This window comes from Lagopus leucura, unplaced genomic scaffold (genome assembly GCF_019238085.1).
Source record: "Lagopus leucura isolate 7727_CA_CO unplaced genomic scaffold, USGS_WTPT01 Super-Scaffold_100026, whole genome shotgun sequence".
Lineage (NCBI taxonomy): Eukaryota > Metazoa > Chordata > Aves > Galliformes > Phasianidae > Lagopus > Lagopus leucura.
In genome coordinates this window covers 1964864-1987295 of record NW_024962277.1, presented here as the reverse complement: position 1 = coordinate 1987295, position 22432 = coordinate 1964864, and the positions used below count along the sequence as shown (strand labels likewise).

At 42.4% G+C, this 22432-nt stretch overlaps 2 protein-coding genes across 14 annotated transcripts in view; one reads left to right on the top strand and one right to left on the bottom strand.

The window, feature by feature from the left end:
* The window catches only part of KBTBD12 (kelch repeat and BTB domain containing 12), a 47753-nt gene extending 25927 nt beyond the window's left edge, over positions 1 to 21826 (bottom strand). For 5 of the 11 annotated variants that reach the window (XR_006180662.1, XR_006180663.1, XM_042880130.1 and 2 more), the window contains exons 1-3: positions 8771 to 8866; positions 2386 to 2576; positions 874 to 2008 (exon numbers count right to left, since the gene is read on the bottom strand). Coding sequence is in view for 9 of the 11 variants with exons in the window: in XM_042880130.1 (XP_042736064.1) it covers positions 874 to 1943 (1070 nt within the window). In the remaining 2 variants the exon portion in view is untranslated. Of the gene's footprint in view, positions 1 to 873; positions 2009 to 2385; positions 2577 to 8567; positions 8696 to 8770; positions 8867 to 12269; positions 13194 to 21677 lie in introns of those variants that run through there. The other 6 variants (XM_042880132.1, XM_042880134.1, XM_042880131.1 and 3 more) reach the window with 6 other exon arrangements.
* The window catches only part of MGLL (monoglyceride lipase), an 88919-nt gene that overhangs the window by 12626 nt on the left and 53861 nt on the right, over positions 1 to 22432 (top strand). The window contains exon 1 of one of the 3 annotated variants that reach the window (XM_042880143.1): positions 22109 to 22224. The exons of the other annotated variants lie outside the window; for them this stretch is intronic. The gene's annotated coding sequence lies outside the window, so the exon portion shown is untranslated. Of the gene's footprint in view, positions 1 to 22108; positions 22225 to 22432 lie in introns of those variants that run through there. 3 annotated transcript variants of the gene reach the window in all.

The following is a 22432-nucleotide window of genomic DNA, read 5'->3' as shown; positions in this document are numbered from 1 at the left end:
TGATTATTTATAAATGTTATCCCCTTCATCTTCAATGATTATTCAGTGACGCGATGACAAGAGGAGCTTTCTCCTTCATAGACAGTTTATACAATTGGCCTCATTGTTTGCAAGATCAAGCATTTTTAGAATTAGGTGTCCCGATTTCAAGCATTCTTTCAAAGATATTTGACTCTTTTTTTCTGCATGTGCTGTTCAGTAACTGCTCCCCACTGAAGTTAGTGGGAAGAGCAGAAGTTCAGCACAGCTGAAAATAGAGCTACTTTATCTGACCTGTGGGGATTTACTTCTTTAAATTCAGGTACCTGCGTTTGAAAAGAAAAGTTATTTTTAATTTTCTCTTTAATCCAGAAAAGCTATGGCTGTCTTTAAAAGGGGCTCATCTGAAAAAGACTTGAGTAAAATAGAAGGAGATTAAAATTATCAGTCTATCTTTTCATCTCTGAGCATCAACATGGATTTCTCAGATAAGACTGTTACCTCTCCCCTTCTGGATTCCTTAGGTCATTCACTTGACACATTTACCCCCACTATGGACCTAAAAAAGAGAACCTTAGTAATACGTGGAGCTTTGTACTGGGAGAATATAGAATCCACATACAACAAAGCAGGTTCTAATCAAGCTTATTTACACAAAGATTCCACTGTGTAAACCTTCCTTCTTTCAGGAGAAAAAGCACAAGGGTTTGGTTTTAGATATATGATTCCTTGTACTGTGAAGATCAATTGTGACAAACTGATTAGAGCAGTTGAAATCTCTGGGATAACTCTCAGGTAAAGAACGCTTTGTGTAATGGTCTTTTCTTGATCTCAGAAACATTTTTTGGACTTAAAATTTGTAAATAATCAGGGAATTTCTGACAGGGTACACACCTATAAATTTCAATGTTCCTGTTTTTTTGTCTAGACATTTTGGCGGCGCTTGCCTCTCCTGCCACAATAATATCATTATTCTCAGTGACAACACCACTGCAAACACTTCCTAAACCCTCTCCATACTTTGGAGAGGAAATGAAGTAAGTCTTTTGTGTTGCAGGAGCGTAGCAGAAACTGGCATCTGCATAGCTCCCATGTCTTGACCTAATGCCAAGTGAATTGTTGCCGATGCAGAGTAAGAGATCAGTAGTCTCCATGCCATATCTCAAGCTGAGAGAAGGGTGGGTGGCTAGTTTGATGCTTTTCAACGCTTCCTCAAACATATCATTGCATTCTGAATTGCACAGAATCACTGTGTTCCTTTTGCGGGCTTCCATGAGAAAGGAAGGGCTGACCAGTACCAGTCTCACTTCCTTCAAGAGCTTGATAAGATGTTCTGCACGCGACTTTCTGTTGTGATTCACCCATCTAATGACAAGGTCCAGAATGCTTTCCTCCCTGGAAACATTCAGATCATCTGATTTTATAAGAGTCAACAGCTGCTGGACTTCTATCTCCAATATTTCTTCCTGTAAGCTCACCTCAGCAAAGTGCTGATATAAGTACCTCTTCGCTTGATCACATAAATCTTCTGCTCCAATATGGTTTGCAAAGTAGTAGATGCCCACACAATTGGAAGCATCCATGTGGTCCATCATGTACTTTTGACACAAGCTGAAAACATCTTCCATCTGCATGAAATACGAAGCCAGAGCAACAGTCTGCACATTCTGGTTAGTGAGGTGCAAATCCGCGCTGTACATGTAATTGAGGATTACAGACACGCTCTCTGCTGACATGTCATACAGTACCACTTCTCTTTGAGTGCATTCAACCAACCCACAGGTAAACATGGCTTTGAAGTAAGAACTGAAGGCAGCTAGTACCACCTTATGGCAGGGAAATTTCTGACCTTCGGCCACTAGCACAACATCAACTATCTCTGATGATTCTTTCATTCTTTTTAGTTGTTCCAGTAAGGTCAAGCTATGGCGTTGCTTTCTTTTCTCCTCAGTCCTATGATCCATGATTAATCGCCAAACTTTCTCTTTTTAGATCTCCTTGGAATTCAAGGTCTTCATCCAGAATGTTTCTAGAGATAGAAGAGTAATATGGTTCAATAAGAAGAAATCACTAGGCAAATTAATACTGCTGCTCATTTCTAAAGATAAATCATTCTGTAGAGGGTGCCATAAACTAGTAATATATGAATAGTATGTAAAATTATGCTAAGAATTCATGATGAAGATCTCCAGACTTTAAAAAATAATAATAATAAGCACTCCAAATGATCATTAATATTCCATTTAATATTCAATACCTCCCCAAGAGTTTTGTGATTAATCAAAGAAAATTTCCCTTCAAAATGATCTTTTCCAGCCACCTTTTCCTTCTTCCTCTTTTCCTCTTTTATTAAAATCAAGTGGAAGATTTCCACTTTAATAAACTCAAGGTCGGGGTGCAACTTACTGGGATATTCAAGTTTTGTCTTTCATATGCACCCAAAGGAAATTAGTCAGTGCTTCAGTGCTGAAACACCCTGTATTCTCAACTTCTCCCTTAGGTTGGGCAGTGGGATGGAGCAATGCCTTTTCAGGTGAACAGATCCATTCAGACTAGGAGTTTTGTCCAGAGAGACAGACTTCAAGACTTTCACAAGACTAAAAAAAAAAGAAAAAAAAACATCAGACTTGCTTCTCTCATTACTTTTTACAGTGACCTACACCCCTGCAAAGCATTGGGAAATAAAACCACTGGTGCAACCCAGTTCCCTGGCAATCTGTAGAAGGATTTGGGGCCCTTCAGTGAACCTCATGAGTTTTCAGATTACCCAGAATGTGAGGTGTAGTGGAAAAGCTGTCAATAGGAGAATAAAGCCTACCCATCACTTAAGGGATATCAGTCCCTTGCAGTTTTTGCCTCTAATGTGGTAATGAGACAGTTCTGTGGCAGAAATGCATTAAGGAATCATGTCATGAATCACCGATGCCCAGACAAGTCCTAAAGCTATAGTATAACCATGTTTGAAACACATTTGTAGCATGGTATGAATTGCTTAATGAGACTACTCAAATGAGTAACATTCCTCACTAGCTTAAAATTTGCAGCATCAGGATCTGGTACGACAGATTGAGCTTGCTTTCTCTAATCTGGAAAGCATAAAATAGTCTGTTTCATTAAAGAAGTCTGAATCAACATAGAAAATGATTATATGAAATTCTTTGACATCTGATTTTTCTACAGAATTAGACCAAAAGAATTTAAATATTACAGTTACTTCTAAAGAGGAAGAGGATAACTGCAGCTATACTGTACATTTCAGTCCTACTCTTTCAGCTGTCCAGTTGTTTTTGGAAGTGGTCATCATTCTATTTTAGCAAATTGAATAGATTCCTCACATTGAGTGCTAAACTAAAAGCCTCACATTTCCTTAATTTTTATCAATTCTTTCCATATTCTAAATTTGGAACTAGAAGCAACACATTTGAGACATGAGTCTGGGTTATCAGATTTTTAAAAATGGATTTGGAAGACAAAACACTAATTTCACAATATGAACATGGGCCAGGCTCTGAGCTCTTACAGTAATATCTAAAATCAATAAAAGATAATAAATTTTGCACAAAAAATAATGTTGAATGTAGATCTTTTTTTTTCCTGCTACACTAAAATGAAATTCAAGAAACCTTAGGTCTTAGCTCTTCATCTACCTATGGAGCAGTCTTTACATTCAACAAAAGCCTTTTTTGAAACAGATGTTCTTTTCTTAATCCTTTGTGGTAATTAGATGGCCAATTGTTGTTTTCCCCTCTAGCTATTTTATTACTTTATAATGTTTGGTTTTCACTGCATTTTGATAAAGGGATTACTCCATGACTGAAAGATCGTGTTATGAGTACACATATCTCAAGCAGCTGAGCTGTACTGCCATTCACCGGGCTGCTCATTCTCCAGCTTGATGAAAGTGTTCCCTACAAATAAGGCCTCAGTCAAGTTCAACAGTCTGAAATAACCAAGCTTCTTTCTCCAAAATGATCGACTTCTCTGCTTTTCTTTTTGATCCTGTAACTTCACACATCCCCTACCTTCCCTGTAATGGACAAAATGTGCATTTCCAGTGTGAAGAACAAGTGAGATGATTAATCAGCACCATCTTTTTCAGACTTTTATACATATCAGGAAGCATGTGTAGAACTGAGTTATGACTTCATTTCCTTTGCTGGCCACCTTGAAGTTTTCTTTCACCATTAATTTAGCATTCTTAAGAGTAACGCTGTCTTTGATTACACAGTTCAGCAGATTTGCAAATTCCATGTGCTCATTTAGAAGCGATTTGGATGTTCGACAGTGAATGCTCACAGCCATCTCTTTCTAAGGTGTGAGCAGTACAGCACAGTTGACTGTTCACATACAATTCTGGGTACTAATTATGCGATCATTATATGTGATATGTGATATGTGATTCATAAAAATCACAGAATCATTTCAGTTGGAAGAGAATCTTAAAAGTCATCAGGTCCAGCCTACCTGCAATGAACAGAGACCCCACAGCTCCACTAGGTGCTCAGAGCTCATCCAGCCTGACCTTGGGTGTCTCCAGTGACAGGGCACCCACCACCTCTCTGGGCAGCCTGTGCCTCACTATCCTTATAGTAAAAACCTTCTTCCTTATTTCCAGTCTAAATCTTCCCTCTTCTCATTTGAAACCATTTTCCCTCATCCTACCACAACAGACCCTCCTAAAGAGTCTGTTCCTTTCTTCTTACAGTGATGGAGATAGCCTACATCCATCACTCAAGTTGGACCAGATAGCCTTTACAGGTCTCTTCCATCTCAAATGATTCTGTGATTCTATAAACCCTTTCATTAACCAGAATTTCATCCCCTACATTAGCTACAAACTTGTCACTCCTTTCCTGGCTTTTAGCAGTGTTTAGGTGAGGTCATTGGGAAGGATATTAATATTCTCCCATGTATCACTGGGAAGACTATTAAAGGGTAATAATGAAATGAAGCTGCTTTGCTTTCCCCTCTGGGTTACAGAGGAAAAAGAAGGTACACTGATATTAAAAAAAGGATAAATGTGATACAAACACAATTTGCAGTGAGACACTGTACTGAGATCATGCCAGAGGCTGGGATGTCATTACTAAGCCCCACACAAGGCTTAAATCCTTTGTAATGCTATCAAGAACTAGAGTTAGAATTTCAGGGTATTTCTTTCTTGCAGTGTGAAAAATGGATTCAGGTACAAATCTTCCATTGATGTTACTTCATCTCAGAGCAGCACTGTTAATTTTCCTCCACTTCTGGCTGCTACTTTTATTTACATGTTAGCTGTTTTGTTAGTTTAATTTTGCTTTTTTTTTTTTTTTTTTTTAAACTTTGTGTCATGAACCTTACAAAGAGCCACACTTAATGTTACACCAGAGCTACAGCACATGTTTTACCAGCAGTGGGGTGCTGCTTAAAACATAAATAAGTGCACTGCTGCGAGCTCAGCTCTCCAGCTTTTATGATCCAACTATAAATAAATGCTGTCCTCAATTCTCAGTTACACTGCAGCCTCTTTGAACTGCCCCAGCGCAAAGGGACTGCGAACCAGATGGAAACGTCTCATCAGGAATTTCCCTTAACCCCAGGAAAAAAAAGGCAGCCTTGTAATTAGAGACATTATTTCAGTCTGGGACATGGGTTTTCCTTGCCTCTCCCCATGTCCCCGGGAATTTGCATGTTCCTGTGCCATGGCAGGAGGCTGGGAGCTGCAGGACCCAGCCCCAAAGAGGTCACAGCGCCCAGCATGGGTCATCCCTGCCTCCTCCTCTTCCTCCTCGCCTTGTTTTCATTATTCTCCACTTTAATGAGGCTACCCTTCTTCAGCCCACATCCCTTCAGGTGCTGAGCGGATCAGAGTTCAATCACATCAAAGCAGCAATGCCTCTGCCTATGAATTATTTGTGCTTCCATTGTTATCAGTAAGCCAGGGAGTAAATCTGCTAATTGTGTGCATGATGACATTTGGCTGACAGCCACGGCCAGGCAGAAATCAACACCCAGATGATAATCGCATTATAATCCGGGTGGTTAATTGCACAGTGCTGGCATTTAAGATGTGGATTTTAAACCTCACCCCAGTACTGGGGAAGAGCAAATAATAATGCTAATCTTGATACAGGGAAAATATATCACAAGAATAAGCAAAAGAAAGGAATCTTCCAGGGAATTATAGACTAATTTAACTAATTCTTGGAAAGATGCTGGGAGAAATTAAATTATAAGAACTCAGGGGGCAATAAGGTGATAATTTATTCTTGGTAGGTGCTGTAGCTGCTGTCAATCCATTTTTTTTTTTTTTTTCCAGGGCTAATAGGAGATAAATTAGATACTTCATCCTACATGAAATAATACTATGATCTCATATGATATCATTAAATCAATGGATTAAATGAAATCAGTTAGTGGGCACCATTGATGGTAAAGTGGTTGGTTGAACTCAATAAAATCAATGATTTTAGAGATCTTCTCCAACCTTAATAATTCTATGATTCTGTCACTCAGGTGCTTGAATGGCTGAAAAAGCACCTCAAATAACAGTTATCCGTGATCAAACCAGGAAGCACTGCTGGTCTGCAGGTAGAGCTGTTCCCTGAAACCATAGGTCACCTTTCAGGACATTTCTTGCTTTGATTTATATATTATTTCTTCAACAATTTTCATCCATTCTGGCAAGATAAAATATAGAAAGAGAAGTGCAGAAGAGTGGAAGAGCACTTAAGTGGGAGAGCATCCAACTCTTTTTATAGAATTTATGTCTATGTGGTTTGACAGGGGATACAGATAAATGTTTCTAATAAACGGTTCCCTGTGACAATTAGACATTTGGTGTTTGGGTGTATCTCATCCACCACCATAAATCTCACTTCTCTCAAGTTTTCAGCATTCTACCGGTTGCTAAGTACTTAGAGATTTGGGTTTCTTAGGTTTTCAGAAGCACCAAAGTTAAAATTACACCTTCTAATTAAGGTCACTGTGTAATTTTGGAACTGCAGAGTCTGCACTGCTTTCCACAGTAGAACTCCAACCCCAACGTGCTTTAGAAGATTTCCCAGGGGACACGGTCACTGAAACCAGAACAGGAACTTTCCTTGCTCAGCGCTGTCAATCTCCCTGGATCAGCCCTGCAGATGTTTTTCAGGTGATCTGAACCAGCCTACTGAGCAGCCTGGTCTAGAGGGAGATGTCCCTGCCTATAGCAGGGGGATTGGAACCAGATGATCTTACAGGTCCCTTCCAACCCAAGCCATTCTATGAGTCCATAATTGCTGGAAAGGATGGAGGAACTGCAAGGTTTTTAAAAGTGAATGCTGCAAATGTACAGCAGTACATCTGAGAGTGATGCCAACTATTTTTCTCCTTCCAAACCTGTGGCACCTTATTTATTCCCACGCGCCATCTGACACCAAGGAGCTGAGCCAAGGTCCCCAGAAGTCTCCTGACAGCTGGTTCCTCCTGTCTGTGAGAGCTTTGCTACCAGGTTATGGCCCAGCTTCTTCCACACACCTAGCAGTGAGATTTAAGCAGCCTGAAAATCTGCTGAAACTGATTTGGGATGCACTTAACTATGAGAGACCTGGAGCTGTTTTAATCACCTTTCAAAGAACTTGAGTAGTTGGTGATTCTGGAAAGGTCCGACAATTTGAGCTCTGTTTACAGCCAAGGCAGAGTCTAGATGTGGCACTGATTAATATTGATCCCATCTCAGCACACGAGACTTTTTTCTTTCTTTAAGCTAATAAAGAAAGATTTCATGGGCCACATTTTCAAATAAGCCCTCACCTTACTCTTGGTCCAGTTCAAAGCTCCATGGAGTCAGTCAAAAGAATCCCACAACACAAGTAGGAAATGCACATGGCTGTTCACAATCACTTCCCTGTAAACAATCCCCACTCTTAGCAATGATGTGCACTAATTGCACAAGAATAGAACCTAAGCTCACATATGCAGAGCCCATTTCTTTCACAGTTCACATGTGCAGATCATTTTCTGACATATCAAAACTAATTGAAATGGCAAAGTGCTCCTCACAGTAGGAGGACGCACAAGTTTTCTGCATATCCAACGATAGATGCCAGCAGAAGGAAAATGTGTTTCTGAGATGTAGTTCATTAGCTCTCTCAGCAGCCTGGCAGAGGTCAGAGAAGTTTCTCATTTCATTTCTTTCTAACCATACTGCAGAGTACAGGAAAGATTTTCTTTCTGGAACAATTACATCATATTGTGCTTTTATAGACTGAACTATATCACAATTAAAATAAATAATTTAACAATTAGCTGCAGACCAAACTCTATTTGCATGTTTACAGCAGAAAAGATTGCAAACTGTAATTGCCTATATTTATATAAAACTCTGAAGTATGTATCCTTTTGGTTAGCAAATGGTGGTATGCAGACCTCGGTGTGCCAGCAAAATTAAAATAAATTGCATGATGCAAACCCTTAGAACTTAACATTAGTTCCAGTTTTAAACCAGCCCTCACCACAAACTTAATCTAGTTTCAATTCCAAGCAAGTATTCAGGTACGCCCATCCACACAAAAGAGAAACTTCCCAGCAAAGCCATGCAGCACAACCAACACAGCCCCAGCACTCACACATCTGCAACAAATCTGTACACCTCATACGAAACATTTTCAACTTCTGATAGTAAGGAGCAGCCCCAGGCACACAGGGATACCCAGATGGGAGCAAAGCAGTGCCTGCAGTCTTGTGGGTCCCCCAAGACACGCATCCAACATCCCAAAGCAGCCCTACTGTCTCCTCCCAGCTGAGCTCCAAGAAGGAATTCAGCACGTACCTTTGTGAGCAGGTGCCTGTGGGGCTGTGTGGGAGAGACAGGGCTCGAAAAGGAGGGAAACAAATCTCACGTCACAGCAGAGAGCTGCTGTGTGCACTCAAGTGCTGGGGCTATGAATAGAGCTGGGCTCCTGGCTGGAACATGGCGCTGCTCAGGTGTCAGGCACAGGGCCACGTCAGGACAGCTGGCACTGGGGCTGCTCTCCTTCCCCTGTACCAGGGAAGGATATGCGATTGCTGGTTCAAGCCATTCAAGCTGGGCTCAGAACCAAGACTGCTATCTCTACAGGCAGGCATTGCCCAAAACTTCTGCTTTTCCACACCTTAAGAGCCGAAACTGTAAAATGACATTTTTTAAGGGAACAAGGGGGGGACAACAGGACAGGGAGGAATGGTTTCAATGGTTTATAAGGGAGATTTAGACTGGATATAAGAAAGGCTTTTTACAATAAGAGTGGTGAGGCACTGCCATAGGCTGCCCAAAGAGGCTATACTTTTAACTGAGAAAGACACTAAATTTTCAGAATGCTCTTTTTCAAGTGGTATTAATTTATTTATTCACTGAATAAATTGTTTGATTGATCATATTAGCTTTTGAGAAAATTCAAAATGACATGTCTCTCCTTATCTAGATTTTTTGTCAGATGGTTATACTGTGAGGTTTTTTCAAAAGTGGTGAGGCTTGTGTTCAGGAATGTTCAATAGTCAATAGCAAATCATTGTTTTTAGGAGAAAATTAAGATGTACATCTTCTTGAAAAGCAGATTTCATATAATTTGTGGACAAAACTAAGGAAAAAAAAAAAAAGAAAGTGATGAAAGTTTACTCGTGACAGGAAATGCGAGAGACCAGATTACAAAGAAGTCTGTGGTCTGAACTCCCAGATTGTTCCTATTAAAGAGCAGCTTTATCTTAGAAATATAAGACACCCCAAGAAATATAAATACCCAACCCCATACTGTAGCTTTCACAAAAACCAGGATGGAACAGCAAACTGATGAAATGCCACCACTATGATAAAAATGAACCACATCCCCTAAAACGCCTTGTTCTCCTGTTACATGCAACAGCTTATAGCACCATGTTGGTTAACACTGAGCACGTATGTAATACATTTTATTTATAGGAAACCACTCTGCTACCATAATAATAAACACATTTCTTTGCTGAGTATATTTCTTTAGCTAATTCATAGAAAGAGTCCATCCCACAAAAATGCTAGCTGGCACTTTTAAGACAAATTCCTTTCTATTGCTCTCAAAACTCCAAATATCCCCTGAATCCCTGCCTCCTCTAGGGCAGGCAGTACTTTCTGATAGCACAGGTGGAGCAATCCAGCAGTGAACAGGGCTCAGGCTAGGTCAGCTGGAATTCAAAGCTTTCTCTGCTTTCCACTTCCTCCGTGTAATTAAGCCATAATCCTTTCACTCTGATATCATTATCTGTTGTCATGGCGATTTTAATTACGAAAATGAATGGCTAACAAGTAGGCAAAGACAAAAGTTTTTGCTGAACAAGGCTAAGTTAAGAGCAAGTGGAAAAACGTCTGTGGCACTACAACAAATGCGTGATCTTTTAACAGCAAGCTGTAAAACAATTAGGAGTAGGTGGGAGAGGCATTTGATGCAAATATTTCAGTGTTTTGGAAATATGTGTTGAACTTAATGTCTTAGAAAGAATTTTTGCCTGGCACCAACCATATAATGCCTTCTGTCACCGTGTGGAAGAAAATCCCTCTCTGAATCTCAGCTTCTCATTATTATCATTGAATGGAATCATAGAATGGCTTCGGTTGGAGAGGACCTTGAAGATCATGCATTTTCAACCCTTCAGCTGCCAACCACCAGCTCAGGCTGCCCTGGAAATTAACCTACTGGATAAATACCGCATTCCTAAGCAAGAGTCCCACCAGTTCCCAAGAGTGTGCTTTGCCTAGGAAAGATTTAAGATTACGACCTCAATTGAAGTTAGCAACCCCACTCTCACGGGCCATGGTTCTGCAGTTTTGCTCTTTGTCAACAGATGCACAGTTGTACAGAGATGCTTCACGAAGCAGTGGTACAAAAGCATAGCTCATACATAGCACACTGGCTGGCAGGGGCTGCAGTATGTGTAGGCTCTGGACCTCACCACACTGGGTGCTCTGCAAGTGGAGGTTGCTGTATTCATCATAGAACGGCTTTGCTTGAAGGGAACTTTTAATGATCATTGAGCTCCAGCCCCCCGCTGAGGGCAGAACTGACAACCAGTAAGTAGATCAGGCTGCCCCATCCAACCTGGCTTTGAATACCTCCAGAAATGGAGCATCACAGCTTCTCTAGTTACGTTAGAACTAAGCTATGATATTTTGGTAGTTGTATCTCCAAATACAGCACCAGTTCAAATATGAGAAAACAGAAACAGGGAAATTTACTTGACCAGGGAACCCAGCTTAATCCTATTATCTCTTATTTCACTCTGAACAAAACATTGATCTTTTTTCCTTAGGAAAAGTGCTGACCTTTAGCACAGGGCAAGGGCAACCCAGACATGCCAGTGTCCAACCATCCAAGGAGCAGCACCCCTGCAGTCCCCTGCATTGAAATCTCTTCCTGGCTCTGCTGACCTGATTCCCAGGTTGCCTCATGGATAATGTGGCATGCCAGCCACCCGCTGCTTTCTCATTTAAATAAATGAGAAAGTTGAGGCTAAATTAACACTCCAGCAGAGGTAATAAGGGCCAACTCAGCAGCTGCCGTGATGTATGCAAATTGCAGTTTTACACATTAGGAGCTAGATGTTGCTTAATTTGTAAGTCTTTCTGTCTTGGATATTAAAGAGCCTTTGTCAAATTCAGGCAATCTGAAAAAATAAAAGCAAAAAAGGGCCACAGAGAGCCCCCAAAGTCAGCTGTTCACCAGCAGCTACCCTCTTCCTTCAGAGATTTCCCTCCTGATCCCTTGACATGCATTTATTACTGAGTTGCACTGCACTGCCTGATGCCTTTAGGCAAGGATCTGCTGATTTCCAGCAAACACACTGCCTGATTGAGGAGGCACCAAGAGCCCTTTAGTACGAACAGAAACCAAGATTTTTTTCTACGTTTTCCCCCTCCAGTTTTGCCACCATTCAGGGGCTTAACATCCACCAGGTTTCTTTCTCTGGGAATGAAACTGTAGCAGAGCAAAGGGAGGCCTGCCATAGCAGCCAGTTAATCAGGCAGAAGGAAAGGGCAGATAGGAGAGAATTTGTCCTCCTTTTAGATCCATAGAGATAGCAATGGAGGTGGTAAAGAAACACACAGCTTGCTGCTTTTTTTTTTTTAATACACAAAGTTGTTCTGGACATTATTATTAATGCGTTTAATAAAATATAAATAATATGTGCCAGGGTCAAAAAATACTTCTAAGTGGAGATGGTAGCACGATGGAAAGCACAGCAATAACATTAGAGCTGCAACTGAGGGTTTGCTCAAATGCAAAAAGCCAGGTGCACAGAAATAAAGGAAAGAAGCTGCTTACCTTCAAAAGACCTGAGATACGCAGGAATCTCCAGCAAGATATCATTGCTTCCATTACCAACTTTTAAATGAGGTCTGGGAAGGGGTGGATCGTGGCTCCACCCTTTCAGGTCACTCAGGTGCATTGCACTGCATGTAGCTGAACTCCACTGGGTTGGTCCTGCCTTCCCACCAGGTGCTCAATCACTGCTTCAAGCCATGACTTAGCATTTCCACTCCAGAAACCACAACTGAAAGTTACACACAGAAGTACATACTCAAAACAGCAGAACTTGAAGCCATTATGGCCACATTAAAAGAAAAAAACCTGTAATGTTCCTCAGGTTTGCATATTCTGTTAGTAGAAAAACACTGTGAATCACACTTCGTCACTTGGTACAAACCCCTGCCATTCTCTTGGTCTTCATCCCTCACCACCAAAGCAGGATGATGATGATGATGGTTTCCTACCAGCTGGAGAGATTAATTCACTAAGCTGCAGGGTCCCTGTGCAAACAGAGCAAATTAAGACACACATACAGTTTTGCATATTCCAGTAAACTCTGCATTTACTGCAGTCCTATAATGAACACAAAACTGTGCTAAAAAAAAAAAATAAATAAAAATGAATGAAAAGCCTTTTCTTCAGTAGTAGCAAAAGAATTACCAAAACACAAAGCCAAGTGTACGTTACTTTTTTGACAAAGCAAGGCAATAACTCAGATATACAGACTCCTCCTATCACAAGCAGGAGACATTTGTCTCTTAAATATCACAAAGATGCTGCTTTATAGATGCCCAGACTCAAGCATCCTGCTGCAGATTGCTCTTCTCAACTATTCCCCCCTGCTCCAGCTAAAATTGATATTTGTAGAGTAGTGCTAGAGTTCCAACTCACACAATTAAACTATGTGCTAAAGGCAAGTGATCTGAAATACCCATTCATTCATTCATTCATTCATTCATCCATCCATCCATCCATTCATTCATTCATTCATTCATTCATTCATTCATTCATTCATTCTTCCTTCCTTCCTTCCTTCCTTCCATTCATCCACATTGAGGTGAAAGGAAGACTATCTAGCCAGGTACTATATATTCTCTTTCATCCCAAAGGTTGAGTCACCAGCTGTAGGTTTTTGAGTTCAGCTGTGAGGGAGCTCATAAATTAGGAGGTAAAAGCCTGGACAGATCTGCAGTCTTGTCACCTGTTTAATTACTTGCCTGCAGTTGCCCCTAAACATGGTGCCTATTTTATTCAAACCTTGCTACTGAATTTAATGGCTTGTTCTAGAGCAGTACTGCATCACAGAAAATGAAAAGGAATTAGAATCAGAGAACCACTAAGGTTGAAAAAGATGTCTGAGTCCTGAGTCCAGTCATCCACCTGTCACCAATATTGTCCATTAACCACGTCCCTCTGTGCCCCATCTCCACGTTTCTTGACACCTCTGGGGACAGTAACTCCACCATTCCCAGGGCAGCCTGTTCCAATGCATTGCCACTTTTTGGAAAACAATTTTTTCCTAATATCCAACCTGAGCCTCCCCTTATACAATTTGAGGTCATTAGGATCCTTCAAAAAAGTGAAATTTTTACATTTGCTTGATTTAAAAAAAAAAAAAAAAAGGATGAAGAAATGTACCATCTTTCAAGTTACACCCCACGTGGCACTCTTCCAAACCTCTTTCCATATGTTCTTAAGTGTTGAAAGCCCATATGTTCCATATCTCGCTGTCAAATTCTCTGGCTCTCTCCCAATGGCTCTTACAATACAGTTGGGCATTGTCTACTGAGCAAAAGTAAATATCTCAGATTGATAATTAAAAATATATTTGATCATCTTATAGATACAAACAGCCAAGGGGTGCAGCGCTGAATGAATCATTCATGCTGACAGATTTTGGAACAGCAGAACGTATTTCTGGTGTCACTGAAGTTGCCCTGGAAATTCTGGTTTGTTGCAGAAGGTATTGCTGAGGAGCTGTGGGACAAGGTGCAGAGGTGGAGACTGATGAGCCATTCAGGGACCTCACAGAAGCTGCAGATGCTACTGACTCTAAGGCAGAAACAAAACCACAGATAGCTTTGATATAAGAGTACCAAAGACCGTAGCCAACATATAGCAGATGTCTTGTGTTGGGGCTAAGTGAGAGCCGGGAGGGCGAACATTCAGATTCAGTAACTTTGGATGTTAGCACATGCTGCTAATTTATAATAAGATCAAATAGGAAGGTTGTTAAAGGCCCTGAGAATTGAGGATGTCCTTCTCTAAAGCTTGCTAACAATCCTTTGCTTTCTTGGGCTATAATGTCATCATCATCTCATGTATGAAATACTTCTGGTGCTTGCAGATGCTCTGTCCTCTGTTTTACTGCAGTACTTCTCATTTGTCATCCCCTTTCCCAAGGCATGCTTCTGGGTAATTATCATGTGCTTCAGTTCAGCCAAGGAGGGAAACTGGTGAATGCGTTTCCCTTGCTAGGAGCTATGAAGTAAATTGTAGCAGATATTGCAAAAATCAAATAACCAAGAGGTTTTTCCCCTGATGTGCACTTCACTTGATGGATATTCTTTACTTTCTCCAGTGCTACTCCTGATTGACAGCAGGCTGAGAATCAAGCCTCCCATTCACTAACTGATGCAGCTGTTTTGCTGAACCAGCTTCCTGGCTGGGAATGGATCCAGTCAGCTGTGGATAACAAACCCAATAATAGGGGTTTCAAAGATTTCATCCTTTTTTTAATATTTACAAAGTTACTTTTCTTACAAAATCTGTTAGGCAGATGTTAGGAAGTAATTACTATACTATACATGAATTGGAAAGAAAATGCACGTCAGCCATACACTGAACATGTGTGAGTGGCTGGAGCAGAGAAACCAAAGATAAATGAGAAAAAAAAAGTAAAATGTATTAATGCAGAATCTGCCAGAATTTACCATGGGGTTATAAAGAAGAAATAGTACAAGGCAAGCTCTTCTCATCAGCCATAAGTCAGTGTATATCCAAAACAACAAGCCTGCTACCTTCTCTAACAACGGCTGAGTTATACTCACCATTGGTAGATGGAAGTTGAATTTGGCTTTGACCAAGGAGGTACAGTTCCCATCAGTTTCCCAGAGAGGTTGTGGATGCCCCGTCCCTGGAGGTGTTCAAGGCCAGGGTGAATGGGGCCCTAGGCAGCCTGGTCCAGTATTAGATTGGAGGTTGGTGGCCCTGCATTCGGCAGGGCGGTTGGAGATTCGTGATCATTGAGTTCCCTTCCAAGCCAAGCCATTCTGTGATCCTATGATTCTATGACTATATGATTCATCAACACCAAAGACCCTCCAGCCCATTACATCAGCAGTCAGTGTGATGGACAGAGCTGAAACATTCCGACACACATTTTTGTGCTCAAACATCCAAGAGCATCCTTAGATCACTGTACATATAGATGTAACTAGGAGTGACCATGAATTAAAACTCTTGCTTCCATCTATAAAGTTATTCTAATACAAACCAACTTCACACAGTTACGGCAGCAGTAAAAACATCCAAGAGATCAGTATAGAAAGCAAAAACCAGAGGGTACATTTTGCAGTTATCCAGGCTGAAGTTTTGTCCGGGACACGATACTCCCTGTACTTGTAAATCTGGAGGATCTTTAAGAACCAAATTTTACTGCTTGGGTTGTTTGTAGGATTCTGACAGATAGATTTTGAGATGAGACTGGAAATAGTAATTGTATAATTGGGTAAATAAAATCAGGAGCCCTTAGGAATAGATTCTGCCCTCAGCTCACCTCCAGTATCGAACCCTGCTATTCTCTGTCCTGATTTCTCCCCTGCAAAATAAAAATGTCCCTCCTGCTGGAAGTGTTTAGAAATCTCAGCTTCAAAGCAGCTGATAGAACATTTCACTAAGTAATAATAAAAATACCAGGCGTCTTTTATGACATTTTCCATCACCAGCAGTTAATGCATTTCATAGACCAGGCCGGTATAATTAACTTTATCTTCCAGTTGAGCCAGAGCCACTGAGGCCAAGTTAGGAAGTAACTCACCTGTGCCCCCACAACTCCGTTATGATGCATAACACATCCTTGGAGGTTGTGCTGATACTCACGCTTAGAACCAATTTCATTCATTCAAAAAATTCCATAACAATAATCACAGCCCTCTAAAATTCCATCTCAGTGTTTACGAATCTATAAGCACTACCAAAAGAAACATTACAAAAGAAGCCTTAAAAATTACAAGCCAGCCTGGGTGTTCAATATTTCACATCTTAATTACAATATAAAACCTCATTTTGAGAAATGTAATGAAAGAACTGGGGCTTTTAAACAACATTTGTCACAAAAAAAGGAGCTTGAACATTTGGGTTGTCAAGGCAGAAACAAGCACCACAGACACATTTTCTCCTTATGGGGATTCATCAAGGTTGTGCAGTGCAGCTGTTGTCTTACTAAAAGAAAGTTTCGGCCCCTGGCTGGAAGAAACAGAAACGTAATTATGTTATGATGAGCTGGAAAACATGCAAAGAAAAATTGGAATGCAAAGCATGATAAATGATGCATTGTCAGTTGCAGAACAGCAAGAAAACCAGGCAGCATGATAATAACTCTTCTCCAGACAGTGCTTCCAGTTTGGCTACCAAAAGAAAGCACTGCTCCAACCACAGCTTTTGCAGTATTATTTTGTCCTGGTACAATGATGTTGGTGATGCACTGGCACTGCTGCCAGGAGGTGCTGGAGTCACTGGGTCCCTGGAGGTGTCCAACAGCCATGAGATGTGGCACTGATGGACGTGGTTATGGGCATGGTGGGGTGAGTTGGGGTTGGACTTGGTGATCTTAGAGGTCTTTTCCAACCTGAATGATTCTATGACTCTCTCAGTGGTGGCAGGGCTACATGCAGCCCTAGGACGTGCCATCTTGTAGCAGATTCCTCAATGTCTGCCCTCGCAATGACCAGGACAGGATTTCCCTTCACGTGTTGCAGCGGTGTGCTTGTCTAGGGGACCAGACAGCCGGGCCGGTTCTCATGGTGCAAGCAGATTCAGAGGGAAAATGACTAATTATGGCTCTTTACAGGAATCTTTTCTTTAGAAACCAACACCGCCGGGCCGCAGAGATAAGACGGGATATTTGTTTTAAGAAATCCATCTAACGATTAACCGAAAGTTGATAAAAATAATTGTTCAAATCCACCCACAGTCACTGGGGAGAGCGGCTGGCAGGGCTCAGCGTGTCGGCGGAGCTGTTGCTGTGCCCTCTAGTGCACGACAGCTGCAATTTCTCTGCCATTTCTAAATGCCAGCAGTTGTGCACCCGAGAAAAATGGACTTTCTCCCTCCCTTGGTGGGACGCTGGTAAAGTTACATGGTTCCGAGCTTAAAAAAAATCCTAATTATTCTCGAGCAGCGAGCTGTTAGGAGATCTTCCCCTCTACAGACCAAACTTGAGGGCAGAGTTTCAGCCTTTTGGGTTGAATTTGCTACTTTTGGAAGGTGCTGGCTGTAATATTCATATATGCCTCAGAATCTGGTATTAATATTCTCGGGTTGGTTTTTTGTTGTTGTTGCTTTAATTAAAAAAACAAAAAACAAAAAACAAAACCACCAAGCCACCAAACAGAAAGTGTACTGCTTCTGTAATTAAAACCAACCAGCTCTGAAATTAGCATCTATGTAGGATGGGTCATCTTCTACACATCAGTTTAAAGGATTGAAACTTGTATTCAAACTGTGTGATTTTAAGCAGATATTTTTGGTCCTATCAAATAAGTAGCACAGGCAAGGCATTCTTCTCTCATGTGCTTGCAGACACAGAGTTATAGGTGACTGCTATTGACAGCAGGACTTACAATATCATTATTGCTCTTCTTACCTACAAAAAAACACGCTATCTTTATCACTAAATATTTTCATTTTCATGATAAAAATGCTTTATTACTTCATAGAAGTTTGCATCAGGGTTATTAAACCACTTGCGGCTTCCCTTAGTAATTCTATTCCCTCTGACTTGGGAGAATGAAAACAGAAAAAGAAATTACTGACAAGCATCAACCGATGAAGCCTGCAAACAGCTCCTGTGCTGCTCAGATGCCCTGCAGTAACCCTTCAACCTTTCTCCATTTAACGTGGCATTGCTTTGGGAAGAGGTACATAACACTGCAAAACCACAGAGCGAGTTATAAGTCCTTCCAGTACTGTTAAACTTAACGTGATCAATAAGATGCCATCCTTCAGCATTCCCTTTCTCAACACAGTCTGCCAGACACCAAGTTTGGTTTTTGCCCACAAGGCATTAAAATTGATATTTTACAGGAAAGCACAACCACTTTATCCCAATGCCCACTCCTGGACATGTCTTGTGTGGGGCAGCCAAAGAGAAGGGCCAAACCAAAACAACAACTGCACACCGACAGCTTTGGTGACACTGTGTTCTCTGCTTTTCACTCGATTTCAATTGCTTCGTGCTCCATCTCACAGCATTTCCTATGTGCTCTCCCTTGTGCTGCTCTCCAGCAGCTCCCTGCCTGTTGTCATTTCAAGCATTTTCCTGTTGGGGCAGATTCTTCCATCACCACAAACTACTTGGAGATTTTATCAATGCACCTTCCTCCTCCCTTATTAATTCTTCCCCCTTTTCATCATCAGAAGTTCTCTGTGAGTTCTTGGTGAGCAGAATGCCCCATGGTTTAGCACCCACTCCCATCAAATTCCCTCCTCAAATGAAAATGCTCCCTCGCAATATGAAAACATCAGGTTGTCAATAGAAGCAAAGAGGCCACACAAAATCTCATCACCTCCACATGCTAACAGGATATGACCCATTAAAAATTCATTTTATGGCCGAAAGCATAATGACAGAGAATGTCCTATCTCAATCCCTTGCCCCACCACCAGAATTACACTTCAGCCCACCATAACATCTCCCACCCATCCTGCTCCCTCCCTTCTCTCTCCGTTTGTCGTGATAAAAACTTTAAAATTCAGGGTTTTTTTTTTTTCCTGTCATTTCAGCAACTTTTCTTGAAGTGTGAATTCTTCTCCTACAGTTTGCCTCTTTGGAGGGTCTGTCCTTTTCTCTATGCTCCTATCGGTACCTTTGGCATCAATAGTGATGCTAAACTTAAGCAGTGCTCATTCCTTAATAAAGCAAACATCTTTCCCTGCAGTGACTGAGTTAGTGCACAGACCAAGTGTATTTCTGTTTGTTATTAGGAAGTTGATTTAGGTTAAACTGCATTTCCACAATGCATTTCACCCCCAGAGACAAGAAAAGATGTTGCAGTCTCTTAAATACCACATGCTTGTGCTCATACATCCCTTTGATTTCTCACAGGGAGAGTGGTATGCAATAATTGCTCTGCTCAAGCCTTGTATATTGTTTTTATGTCTGCTAGGTGAATCCTTCAGACTCAATCCAGTGTTCTCAGGTGGCTTTTCATTCACAGCTTAAGCTCCGTGCAAGTGGAAGGTAGCTGGTCATTGGTTGCTTCTCACTTATTTTTATCCCAAGATGGGAGGGAGGTGTGTGCAAAGAAATGTGCCCAAATTCCTGTGGGCTTGGGGATAGAGGGAGAAGGGAAGGAAGGGGTGGTTCATGCTCCCCTCATCCACTTCTGCGCAAATCTCTGCAGGGAGGTAGCTGGGTGTCAATGCACTGACTGAGGTGGGATCTCAAAGGCAGGATCTGAGTCCCAGCAAAGGTCATTTCTTTCAGATGCTATTTTTGTCCTGAAGTATAGGCAGCAATCTTCCCTTGTCTCCCCCACCTCGCTGGGAACTCAGATATTCCCAGCACACAGCAGGAGAAGGAGCTGCTCCTGGCGTCAGGTTTCATGGAGCGCCGCAGGGAAGCAGTGAAGTGTTCCTGGCAGACCAGCCGTGTGAGCAGGGGAAGAGGGTGCTTCCTTCTTTCCTGGCTTTTTTATCCAGTTATTATCTGATCTGTACCCTTTAAATAAACATACAAGTCCTTGATCCTCCCATCAATGAAGCTGACTTCAATGGCTCTTTAATAGCACCCAGCCCTGCCCAGACAGTAGCTGGCCCAGTAAATTGTAAACTCTGCATACAGTTCCCAGAGCTCTGTTAAGACCCCAGCTGACCTAAATCTCTCACGTTATGAACAGCCATAAATGTGTGTTTTTTTCTTAAGCAATGCCAATTTTTCTTTTGCGGTATATAACTAAAATCCCCTTTAGGGCATTTAATTTAAATGGCACTGAAAGAGGAAGAAGTCTGCTTTTGATTTCCTTATTCTTTTTATATGGGTCATCTCAGAGGTTTTACATTTATTGTTATTATGGTTCGCATCTATTTCTTTCCTTTCTTTGGAGGCTTGGACTTGCTGAGCACATTGAATAGCATTAAAAACCATTACAAAGAGCTGCCTCTCCTTAAAAAGCCATGAGATCTTCAATTATATGCAGGCATCTAAGCAATTATTAGTGTCATGAAACATACTGAATCTGTGCTATTAATATAAACAGAATCAAAACCATAGAATCATTCAGGTTGGAAAAAACTTCTAAGACCACCAAGACCCATCCTACCATGCCCATAACCACATCCCTCGTTGCCACATCTCCATGGCTCTGGAACATCTCCAGGGGTGACTCCTTTGGCAGCCTGTGCCAGTGCCTCACTATCCTTTCTGAGAAGATATTTTTCCTAATATCCAACCTGAACCTTCCCTCATGCAACATGAGGCCAATAACTCTTGTCCAACATGAACACAACAGTGTACCAAAGATGAACTCATACTGAACTTTGATACCCATCTTCTCAAAATACCATGGCTGCTGTCATGAAAAGGGGTTTGTTGGATGGAATGGGAATGAAAACCAGTTACTGGACTTCAATCTCCTGTCATGCTACCAATACTGCTGAGAGCACTCAACAAATACCAAACACAGTATTAAAATGACAAAACTTCAGACTGGGTTTTAGGAAGAATTTATTCTGCAAAAGGGTGGTAATGCACTGGCACTGCTGCACAGGGAGTGATGGAGTCCCTGACCCTGGGGGTGCTCAAGAACCGTGGAGATGTGGCACACACGGACGTTGGACTGGATGATCTTAGTGGTCTTTTCCAGCTTTAATGATTCTGTGTGATTCTGTGATTCTGTCAAAGCTCAGTATCTGGATGCCTTTGGGCTCGGGGAGCTATTTCAGCTCCTGGGAACCTCGCAGCAACAATTTACATAAGCAAATGTCATATGCCATAAAATATATCCCAAATTATACAGTTGCAACATATGTATTGCATATAAGCTATGATAATTAGGTGCAGGATATTTGCATAAATTATATCCTGCATTTTTAAATTGCTCTCCTATACCACAAATGGAGCTGCAAAACAGAGTGCTTGGGTGCTCCTCTGAGGCGGTGTCTGAAAGCTCCTATCTTCCTGGTGCGGCTTCAAGGGCTCACCTGGATCCTAAGAGCCAAGCGTGGATTTGGGACAGCGCGGACAGGTTGGCACCGGGGCAGCCGGGAGGCGGCAGGGCTTCGCGGTGATGAACCCTTTCCACGTTCAGAGTCGGCGAGCCGGGACCGCCAGCCGCCCGAACAGCACCGAGGGCAGCGATGCGAGCGGCGGGCGGAGCCGGCGGGGGAGGCTGAGCCGAGAGGAGCCGAGAGGAGCCGCGGGGCGAGGGGGGGGGGGTCGGCGGCACCGCGCGGGGGGCAGCGAGCGGAGGGAACCACCGCGTCCCGGAGCCGCTCCCGCTCCGCACCGCGCGGCGAAGGAGCCGGGGAGGCTGCATGGAGCCGGGGGGGCACCGCGCGACCTGGGCTGGAGCGGGTGCGCGGCTCCCTCCTCCTCCTCGCCCTCCTCCTTCTCCTCCTCCCCGCCGCTCGCAGGCAGCGACTGGGGAAGTTGCGCTCGCATCGGAGACGGCTCCGCGGCGGAGATCGCTTTGAGAAAAAAGGTCTCCCCCTCTCCCTCCGCTCCCCCCGCCGTCGTGGCCTCGACACAGTAAGTGGCAGGAAGGAAGTTTAGTTGCAAACAACCTGCGGCAGCGGTAACTTTGCGCTGCGTGCCTTCAAGGTGCCTTTGATGCGTGCGGCAGCTTCTGGCAAGTGGACCGCAGCTCTCCCAGCCGTCGGGCCGCCCCCCCCCCCCCCCCCCCCCCCCCCCTTCCCAACCTCCCCTCCCACCACCACCGCTACTTCAGCCCACACAC